This window comes from Mus caroli, chromosome 7 (genome assembly GCF_900094665.2).
Source record: "Mus caroli chromosome 7, CAROLI_EIJ_v1.1, whole genome shotgun sequence".
Classification (NCBI taxonomy): Eukaryota; Metazoa; Chordata; class Mammalia; order Rodentia; family Muridae; genus Mus; species Mus caroli.
This window is the reverse complement of record NC_034576.1, coordinates 95,092,510-95,103,873: the sequence shown is the minus strand read 5'-3', so window position 1 is coordinate 95,103,873 and position 11,364 is coordinate 95,092,510. Positions and strand designations below refer to the sequence as shown.

General features: G+C 40.7%; 1 protein-coding gene across 6 annotated transcripts in view; it reads right to left on the bottom strand.

Moving 5' to 3' along the window:
• Dlg2 (discs large MAGUK scaffold protein 2) overlaps window positions 1-11,364 on the bottom strand; it is a 1,891,758-nt gene that overhangs the window by 330,158 nt on the left and 1,550,236 nt on the right. For all 6 annotated transcript variants that reach the window (XM_029479404.1, XM_021169155.2, XM_021169152.2 and 3 more), the window contains one exon: window positions 2,441-2,597. In XM_029479404.1, coding sequence (XP_029335264.1) covers window positions 2,441-2,597 — 157 coding nt within the window. The remainder of the gene's footprint in view (window positions 1-2,440; window positions 2,598-11,364) is intronic.

Below are 11,364 nucleotides of genomic sequence, written 5' to 3'. Positions count from 1 at the left end.
AGATTTCCTTTGGGATGATGGAGGATTTCAGAATTGGATTCCCAGGCTATAATGACCTCTTTTGAGCAAGTTCTATGAGGCAGTCACTGTGCCAAATGTTGAGAATAAAAATTCCTTTAAGACATGAAACTTTGTCCTTCAGAAATCTTGCCAGGTAATGAAGAAATAGTCATGCAAACCAATATAGGCAATAAGCCTGAATAGCTGCTTGGAATATTGTATGTCATTTAAGAGACAAAGACATAGTTCATCTCTTGGATGGCAAAAAACGATCCTGGTATAAGGCCTGACATCATATCTCTTAGACTCTGTATCTGGTAAGCTGCAAGCTCTTGGATGGCAGAGATATGATTATGTAGGAAAGCTATGGTCACACACAAGGTGTGGCTAGGCCATCCATGTAGACTTCTGGGTATTTAGGTCTGTGTTTAGGTCAACTGCTGTGAGCTATTTAGGGAAACTATGTGTGTACATGTGCATGTGTGTATGTGCATGTGTGTATGTGTGTGTGTGTGTGTGTGTGTGTGAGAGAGAGAGAGAGAGAGAGAGAGAGAGGAGTATAAAGTATGGAGAAAGAAAGAGGCAGCAATAGAAATGGGAAGATATTTGCTCATTTGTTTAAAGAATTAAAAGAATAGCTAAAAAATTAAGGTGGGAAATACTTGAAAAATTCTGTCTATAAATCATAGCTATAAAGTGAAAACATTTTTTTCTGAGAACATAAGGAGAACAAGAACTATGTGTTTTATTGAGTTATGAACCATAATCCTCTATAAGATCTAGGATCCACATATAATTCTCTATTATTTACATGATTATTAGAACTCTAATATGTTTATAACCACTTGCAATGGATTTAACCATCCACCACACCAGGGAGGGAGCGTTATATAATGGAAACAGTCAATAAATACATGAACACACAGAAGAAAGTAAAAGAAAGCAAGATACAAGGAAAAGAAGAACAGAGCAAGAGAGGATAGGGCAGTGAGGAAACTTCACTCATTTTTTTATAAATAGAAAATTAATTGTACATATTAGCTTGTACCAATCTTGGGGAGCCTGATTCTCACATATAAATATGGGGAGATACCTTTTGAGGTGAAAATTAATTTTATAGTTATGAAAGATAAAGAAGTTCTTGAAGTCTACGTTACTGAATAGTACCTGTAGTTAATATTGTATATATTGTATATTAATTCTCTTTGTAGTGTGTGTGTATGTGTGTGTGTGTGTGTGTGTGTGTGTGTAGACCAGAGGTTGACTCTGGTTGTTTTTCTCTGTCATTCTCCCCAGAGACTTTCCTCTTTCCACCTTCTGAGCACTGGGATTACAGATGTGTGTGTCCCCCACCACTATTCCTGGCTTTTCTAATGAGTGCTGGGATCTGGACTCAGGTCCTAGAGGTTGCAAACAAGCAGCTTACAGATTGAGCTATTTATCCAGCCCCATTTAAAAGTTTTTAATAGGCTTGATGTTATTTAAGAATGTGATAAGTGATAACACACAGATAAAATACTAGGAAATACTATCAAAAATGGTACATTATGGTTAGAGATTCCTAGAAATGCATCCACTTCTAGACACATTCAGATGTATACACTAAGTAGGTCCAGGTTTTTCTTTATCAAATACCTTTGTAAAGTGATCTTGAAGTTCACTTTAATAAATTTATTAGCAAATAATATATGCTTAAAATTGTTATTGGTGATTCTTTATCTTTTAAAGTTTTTATTTATTTTGTTGCTGGTAATTCTTGAACTTAGGCAAATTCTGCTCCCTGCCACGTGTCACCCTTGTCACACCCCGTGGCATTCTGTAATTTTTCTCATAAATGTATATGCACCAAAGTATTATAAAACCAAAGTTTTAGGAGTCTGGTCACAAGTTCTGGGGAGATTGTATTTTAATAAGCAAGCAGTATACCATTTAAATAAAGCTTCTGTTACATGCAGGTACACATCATAATCTAAAAGAAGATGCTAGAACCTCCACCTGTATCCAGGAGAAGTGAAGTGACAAGCATCAGGTACCTATGAGCTATCTAAGCCACAGTGCTCTGGAGGCTGTGACACATCTCCCTTTGTAATGAAAGTGATTTCTTCATGGATGATGGTAGATGCGGACAGAAAGGACAGTAGCAGAAGATGGCCTAGTCGGCCATCACTGGGAAGAGAGGCCCCTTGGTATTGCAAATTTTATATGCCCCAGTACAGGGGAATGCCAGGGCCAAGAAGCGCAGTACAGGGGAATGCCAGGGCCAAGAAGCGGGAGTGGGTGGGTAGGGGAGCAGGGTGGGCGAGGGTATAGGGAACTTTCGGGATAGCATTTGAAATGTATATAAAGAAAATATCTAATGAAAATAACTAACTAACTAACTAACTAACTAACTAAATAACTAAATAAATAAATAAATAAATAAATAAAGAGATATACTCACCGACAAGATCTGGTCTCCTCTCTGGAGCTCCCCACTCAGGTCTGCTGGTCCACCGGCCAGAATGAAGGATACAAAAATACCTTCTCCATCTTCCCCGCCCACAATGTTGAAGCCCAGGCCAGTGGAGCCTTTGTGAAGGACTACCTTGCGGGGCTCCCTGTAGAAACAAATGGAGAACTCAGCTCACAGGGTGACCCTACCAGATTTTCAGATGCTGCATTTTTTTTTTTTTTACTTTGTTGTAATATGTGATACCACATGTTCACTACTTACTACAACTACAGTGGCTTGCCACAGTAAAATACATTTGCAGATTATGAAAGGTCTCATAAGGGTAGAAGGTCTCATAAGGGATGAGAATTTGTCTGAATTCTCATCACAACTATCAACATCCTATGTAACACCATTCCTGAAACACCAGTTTTTCTGTCTTAAAAAAAGTGTTGTGGCTGGAGAGATGGCCCAGAAGCTAAGAGCACTGACTGTTCTCCAGATGTCTGGAGTTCAATTCCCAGCAACTACACGGTGGCTCACAATTATCTGTAATAGGATTCGATGCCCTCTTCTGGTGTGCTGAAGATAGGAACAATGTACTCATATACATAAAATAAATAATTATTTAAAAAAAAAAACCTCTGTAAGAGTATTGATCATAAAGTATTGAGCAGACTGCAACGGCTAAGAAATAAAGGGGAGATTTTGATAGGAGAGGAATCAGATTGAACCTTGCAGGCAGTGGAATGCCCTAGAATCTGAGTCACCAAGAGTATTTAAATGAAGAAGATTAGCAAGTGGTCACACATACTGTTGTCATCTAAGAAACCCAGGTGTGAAAGAGTGACAGCTGGAGAAAGGTTGACAACAGTGAGGATGAAGACGAAGAAGAGAGGAGAGGAGACTATGACGTTGGAGAGGGTAAGAGAGCTAAGTAACTGGCAAAAGAGAAGATGGGCATTATTAGACATTCCAGATCCAGCTAGAGCTCCCATACCCCTGTGCATACATTCTGGTGCAAATGGAAACAAATGTGAATTGAAGTTCCCAATGAAATCAAAACTTGAAACCAACCAACCAAATCAATCAAAACCAACCAAACCACAACTTTCAGATTCTGGAAGGTTGATTCATTCTCTCTCTCTCTCTCTCTCTCTCTCTCTCTCTCTCTCTCTCTCTCTCTCTCTCTCTCTCTCTCTCTCTCTCTCTCTCTCTCTGTGTGTGTGTGTGTGTATTAGTGTTCATGTGTGTTCCAGGGACAAGCAAGCATGTGTGTAGAGGCTACAGGTCATCAATCTCAGGTGACATTGCTAAAGCACTGTCTGCTTTAGCTCTTCTGGCAGTATTTCTTAATGATTTTGAACTTACTCTGAGGGTTAGGCTGAACGGTTAGAGAGCCCCAGGGATCCAGCTGTCTCTGCCCACAGTGCTGAGATTGCAAGTGTGTGCCATCATGCCTGAATTTTGTTGTTGTTGTGGGTCCTGAAGTTTTAACTCAAGTCAGATGTTTGCTAATTTAACAAACAGGTTCTTAACCAAGTGAGACATTTCTTCTGCTCCTAATTTAATTTTCTTTTAAAATTATTATTATTTTATCATTTGTGTGTGTGTGTGTGTCTGTGTGTGTGTGTGTCTGTGTGTGTGTGTGTGTGTGTGTGTGAAGACCAGCGATTAGCTTTGGGAAGCCAGTTCTTTTATGTTACTATGGGTTCTAAGGAGCAGCCTAACATCAGCAGGTTAGTGCAAGTTAGTTAACCTTTACCAGCAGAATCATCTCACAAGCTTTTCCTAAACAATAGTTTTAACAAATGTGTTATGTCAGCCGAAGTTAGATCAAGGAGCCTTTCTATCACCTACCTTTCTCTTCTACACATCTCAGTGCCAATAACTAAAGCTCCTTTATTTCCCTCTCAATGATATATGGATAGTAAGGAACATTCCAATATTTCTTTATGCTAATGATATGGAGTGCTTATTTGCATTCACAAGTCCATGCTCAAAATGATATATCTATGTTGCACCTTATTATAAGAGTGTAAAATGCACAGCCCAGCTCGAACTATAAGTAGATATGGTATATAGTTAGAGGCAAATTGACAAACATACTTACTGTACTCTACAACTATATTCTATAAACACTGGATAAGCACTAACGGTACCTTGGACTTTTCTATGTGGGTGTGCTCTCAGAATGTTTCCAAGCTACATGAAAATAATTGCCCTGGTGGATATATGTTGTGCTAATAAACCACCCACCCAGTAACTGAATTTTCTCCCTAGTATGTTAGAAATCTATATTTGGAGAGAATCAGAAAGAAGAGTAGTATGCTGTGATGTGGGGTAGGCCTAGGTTTCACACACTGAGGAGAAAATGTTTAAGAACACTGGTCGTGTAGGTACTCAAGAAAGGATATTGTACCTGGAGGAGGAGCTAATAACCACACCTTAGTGTTCTGATGTCACAGAAGAACCAGGATGTCAATGTGGCTGAACTATGAGTCAGTTCTGTATTAGCAAATGTTGACTGTCTTTTCTCATTTGAGGGTCCTGGTGTTTGGTCGGACAAGACATTTTGGGTATTAAGTTGTAAGGTGCTGGATTCTCTAGATTTTTTCCAGCAGGAAAGTTGATCTGGTTAGCATATGTACATGCATGTTGACTGGGTATTCAGTAATGCCTCCCCAGTAGAGCATTTTCACCCATGGCAACTGGGAGAGTCTGGGAGCTCAGGTCCCTACCAGGGAGGGGAGAAGTAAAGAAATTCACGTATTCTACCTCACTGCCAATGGCTGGGGCAGAAGCCCCAGCTGCTGTATGGGTGCTGCTTGCACTTCCGGACAGGCAAGGGGTTCTAAATGTCTTAGTTATTTTCTTGTTTCTGTGATAAAATATTGTGACAGTATATACACAAGGAAGGGCAGGGGTAATTTCAGCTTATAGATCCAGAGGGATAGAGTCCATAATGATAAGGAAGGTCTGGTAGCAGGAAATAGAACACTCACTCTTATATCCATACACAGGAAGCACAGAGACAAAACAGGAAGCAGAGTGAAGTTATAAGGCCCGAATCCCACCCATATTGACATACACCCCCTATCAGGGCTCTACTCTTTTAAAAAAATACCTTTTATTGATTCTTTATGAGTTTCACATCATGTACCCCAGTCCCACACATCTCCCCATCCCTTTGTTGCCCCAGCAACCTCCCTCACAGAAGAAAATACAAAACAAAACAAAACACAAAAAATAGAAACCATCTTGTCGTGGAACCAGTAGTATGTCCTACAGTGTGTCCCACAGTCTATCCCTCTGTCTACACATCTTTGCTTGCAAATGTTCACTGCAATAAGTCATTGGTCTTCTTTGAGGTCTCTGGCTTCTGCTATACCATCAATATTGATTGTCACCAGGAATGCCTCTTGTTTATCCTGCTGTTGCCCTGTGCCATAGAGATCCTGCAGCTTTAGATCTTCAAAACAGGCCCCCTTCACACACTCTAGCAGTTCATAGATGAGATAGATTTTGGAATGGTCCAACTCAACATCCTAGATCTGCGCTTGGGTGGTAGCTGATTTGGTCAGCCCACCTGCTCTGTGTTACCTGCACCACCAGGGTTATGTCTCTAGCACTGCTCCTGCTAGTTCACCCACTGCCATCACCACCTTTCACATCCTGGAGGCTTCACTCTTAGGCCCTCAGGGATGGCTCACCCATGTACCCATCACTAGGGCCAGTTCCACTGTGTTGCTCAGGTGAGGTACAGGACCTGACCTGAGTGCTGCATCCAGTGTGGGACAGGTTCAGCTCTCCTGCTTTCATGACCCCTGGGCCAGCTCTCCTGACTGTCACAGGTGACTAGGGGAATCATCCTTGTGCCATGCCACTTCACTGCAGATAGTGGCAGGGCAAGTTCTCTCATGCTTATGACCTCAGGGCCAGCTCACCCTCACTTTGCCATCAGGGCCATCTCTACTGTGCTGCTGAGGCCTGCTCACCCAAGTGCTATTGCTGGCAAAGGCTCTACTTCTTAAAAGTTTCATAATCTCTTCAAACAGGACAACCAACTAGGAAGGAAGGGCTTAACTACATGAGCCTATGGGGGAAATTTCTTGTTTGAATCATACAAAAGTAGTACAACTTTCCTCTTCATTTTTCTGCCTCATTGATTTTGGGCAGGGTGGAAATTCAGTTTTCAGTCTATCTACTACTGACTTTAGTTCAGTGGAGGAAGTAAAAGTAGAGCTTGCTTCTAATTGATTTTCCTGGTTGCTTAGTAGAAGTGTAGATTAGTTTACTTCTCTGGGAAGACCCATGATAGCATGGGAGTGAGAGATTTCATTCCTTTCATGTTTGCCTAAGGTGGGGCCAGGGCAGCATTATCAAATCTGTGACAGCATGTATAATACCTGCACACATTTAAGCCAAGCCAAACCCCAGCAGTGAGAAGGGAAAGTGGGTACAAAAATCCCACCCATAATGAGAAGCTATTGGCAATGGATAAATGCGGGGAAAGAGGAAATTAGTTTTTTCCAATGGAGCGATACTGGGTATATCTAACGGGCAGGCCTCAAGGTTGGGAGTAGTTGGTGAACACAAAATTAACTCCATGTGTGTGTATATGTTGTTATTGTTATGATTTGGTGTTTTTTGTCTTTTTAGTTTTTTTTTGTTTGTTTGTTTGTTTGTTTTTGGAGACAGGGTTTCTCTGTATAGCCCTGTGTCCTGGAACTCACTCTGTAGACCAGGCTGGCCTCGAACTCAGAAATCTGCCTGCCTCTGCCTCCCGAGTGCTGGGATTAAAGGCGTGCACCACCACACCCGGCTTAATTTAGTTTTTGAGTCTTACTTTTATTTATTATTTTTTCAGAGAGAAGGAGAGAGGAAGAGAGAGAAGAGGAAGAGGAAGAGGGAGAGAGGAAGGAGAGAGAGGGAGGGAGGGAGAGAGAGAGAGAGGAAGAGAAGAGAAGAGAAGAGAAGAGAAGAGAAGAGAAGAGAAGAGAAGAGAAGAGAAGAGAAGAGAAGAGAAGAGAAGAGAAGAGAGAGAAAGAGAATCTAGTTGGGTGGTATTGTGTAGAGAAGCTGAGTAAGACTCCAGGTAAATAATTCAAAATAACTTCAGGAAACACCTTAAGCAAAAGGTAAGCAACTCAAAATAACATCAGGGTCAGGAAGTCCCTGAAACCAAGCCGATTCACTAGGACTATCTGACCTATTAGTTACCAACAAAGACTGCTGAGATTGAGTCTCAGACAAGACATGCTGCAAGGACCCTGAGACCAGATCAGTTGCCTGGAAGAAGTAGAAACTAGCTGACCTGCCTGTAAGGGGCATAGGTCAACTGAGTCACCAGGAAAGGACATTCTTCCAATTGTTCAGGTTGTGTAATGTGTTCCAGGTTCCTTTGTGATCTGTCATTTGAATCATTTCTGCTCCTGCAAGTAACCCCTCCCCCATACTCCTATAAGTAATCCCAAATAATACTCATTGGTTCACCAAGTTAGAACTTGGTAATATCTGTACTTTGGTCTTTTGTGGGCTTCCTATCTGGGGTGAGTAGACAGGTATGTTGTGTCTCACCAGAAAAAGGCATGTCATATAACAAATGGGTACGGGGACAGGGAGGATCTAGCAGAACTTAGGGGAGGGTAAAGAATATGGTCAAAATATATTATATGAAAAAATTAAAAAATAACCACCCTCCTTCCTTGCTAACTCATCCTTCTCCCAGACCTTAGTTTGGAGAGAAAATGTTGAATTTAGGGGTTTGGCTTCTTTGTGCCTGTTGATAATTGTATAATGTAGGATCTCCAGTATTGCATCCAGTATATAAAAGATACAAGAAAACAGTGTAGGTCCCAGGAACTCCTTAGTGCCCTTTCTTGGCTTCTTTGAGGCAGTTTGCTTCTTTGCATTTCTTTCTGCCTTACAGAAATTGCTTGTTTATTGGTTTTATTATGTTCAGTGTTTTTAAATATGATTGTCTATTAAATATGAGTGAAGATCAGAGAGGAATGGACAGATACATGTGAAGGGATACTAGCCTGCTCAAGCATGCGGCTCTAGCAGGCCTTGCTCTTCTTCCCATTCCCTCTGTCTTGCTGAAAACCATTAGATTATATTCCTAAAGTGAGGTACCAAGAACTATCCCCTCATTGGACCACTTCCTCCTTCTAAGACTGACTACCAAGGTCCAGCTATTAAAGTACTGAAGTTCTGCAACCAAAAGCTCCCTTTGACACACCTAGTTAACATGCTCAGTTAAAATTAAACACCTCATCCTAACATAGGACGTTCCCCTTTACCTTTATAAACCACCATTTTCCTATGGTCTCTTCTCTATCCATAGGTAGTCCTTTGTGCCCTGGCACAAACACTCCCTTCCCCCTCTCCCTGGTTTCCTTTCCCTTTTCTGCCTTTTGTTCCTCTGGGGCAAATAAATCTCCTTTATGTTGAGAATTTGGTCTTTGGGTTATCCTGACACTGGTCTCTTCCATGGGTCATCTATTCCTTGGACATGCCGTGCTTTGCATATGAAACAGGAGTGCAACATTTCTGGATGGTTGCTAGCTCACACATCCTTCACTAGAATGTGTACAGGAGAACAGACATAAAGCACTGCCTGAGCACAGCAAGAGACTTGATAATCAAAAGGAACACAGAAAATGGCTATTGAGAGAATGGACACACTCCCACAGTGATTTAGGACTTCACTTCAGATTATAATTATTTATGCACATGTCTTCCCTCCTTTCTAGGATTTTAATCAGGGATGGTAAAGACAGTCTAAGAAAGTGAAGTGGGCTGAGGAAGGATTGTGGCTTAAGAGGGCTGCAAGTAGCTAACTCTAGATGATGACTTCAAGGAGGAATTGTCTCATTTGAACACTGCCCAGTCTCCAGATCCTTTTAAAGATAAGCCAAGAATCTAGACTTTATGTAAAATTTCTAGCATTTTAAACCAACAAAGATTAAAAAACAAATAAAAGTACCATGCAGTTCCAACTCTACCCTTCTTTGTTATGGATCCAGCTAGGGGATGACAGTGTGAAAGGCATGATGGGAAGCTTTAAGACACATCAGATACCTGTGTGGCATAGATGGGATTTGACATCTAGTAATTCTCTGTTCTTTTAAGTTGATTTAGAAATCTATATTCAGTGCCACTTCTAGTTTTCCCTTTCAAGTTCTTTCACTCTAGAACAATCTGTCCTTTTGCTGTATTTTTAAATTCTCTTTTGTTCTTTCTATAGTACAATCTTTGTGATGACCCAGTCTCAACCATTTCAAGCCAGCATTCTCTTGTCTACATGTTTAGTGTCAAGGAATGACTCTAGATCCGATAGTCTAATGTCTTCAATTTCTGTGAAGCAAAGTTTTGTGAGCCACACAGCTTCCAGACTGGACATAATGTCCTGGGGTGTAATGATAGTTTCATCTAGAATGCTCAACAAATATTTGACAATTAATTAAATAAACCAACACACAAATTTACAAAGGATACAAATACATACAAATACACACACACACACACACACAAACACACACACACACACACACGCACATGCACAGAGAGAGAGAGAGAGAGAGAGAGAGAGAGAGAGAGAGAGAGAGAGAGACTGTCTCTTATCTGCTGTGCTAGTTTTATTCCAGAATTCAGATGGTCTCAAGACCATTACTAGCCATTATATACTGGAACAAAATTCTAACCCCTCATTCTTTAATCATGACTTAGTGCAGGTCACTTGAATGTGATCATCGGGAAGTCAGTTTCATCAGATGCCCAATTCTCAAATGAAGTGATGGATACTACATGGATAGAATGCTAGAGAAACCTATCCATGCAACTATCACAATGCTTGTTTATCCTGGCTTGGTTTACACATCTCCCTTTCAATCTATAGTAACTGACTTGAGAGCAGTGTGCATACCATTAGTCTTTTGCCTTCAGTATTTAGTATAGAATTAAGTGCTTTCTGTTTGTTAATTGCAGTTTTCATATTATGTCTTGAATATGGACTCTGCAGAAGCTAGAATCTACTACCTATGATATCAGCATATTTTGAAAGGACACATCCTCATTATATGTTTGATTCATCTAGCCAGTCTGTTAGTTAAGAGATACTTCTGGAATTCCTATTCACTATTGGGCACTGTGAATTAAAATATTAAATAGCCTGAGGTTGGAAGGCTAATTGGAGAAAACAAGGAACAGGAATACTGCTATGACAGAGACTTGAGAACCATAACCTAATACAGATAAGAGTGAAGAGTGAGTAATTAGAAAAGAGTCTATCCTTGTATTATCATGACTCCTGGAAACACACTACAGTCATGTACACAGTTCTTTTTTCTTAGCATGATGAAAATACCTCTTAATTATAAAACCCCAGATGTTGAGCAATCCAGAAAAGGGCAGTTTGTTCTGCTCTAAGCTGTATCAGGTCACCTGCTAGGTGAAGTCTTGGGGGTACTCTAAGGCAGCTGGAAGTTTTGGGGAGAAGAGTGCCATGCGATTTTTCTTTTAATTCTACACAGCTTAAGTGAGTTCAGGATTCAAAGTAAAAAAAAAGATCACTTAAACCTGAAGGACTTATGTTGAGGAAGGATAAGAATGTTTTCCACCGTATTTTAAAAATATGTGTCTGCCCAATGTTACTGTCTGCTCTGAAGCCTTCAGTCTACCCTCTGGATTTTCTACACTTCTAAGAAGAACATCCAAAAGTCTCATCACATGACCTTTACCCACTTCAGCATAGCCTAACGTCACCATTTTCCTCTTCTCTTAATAAACAAAGTTGCTCCAGCAATACCTCTCCTGGGCATATATCCAGAAGATCCCAACCGGTAAAAAGGACACATGCTCCACTATGTTCATAGCAGCCCTATTTATAATAGCCAGAAGCTGGAAAGAACCCAGATGTCCCTCAACAG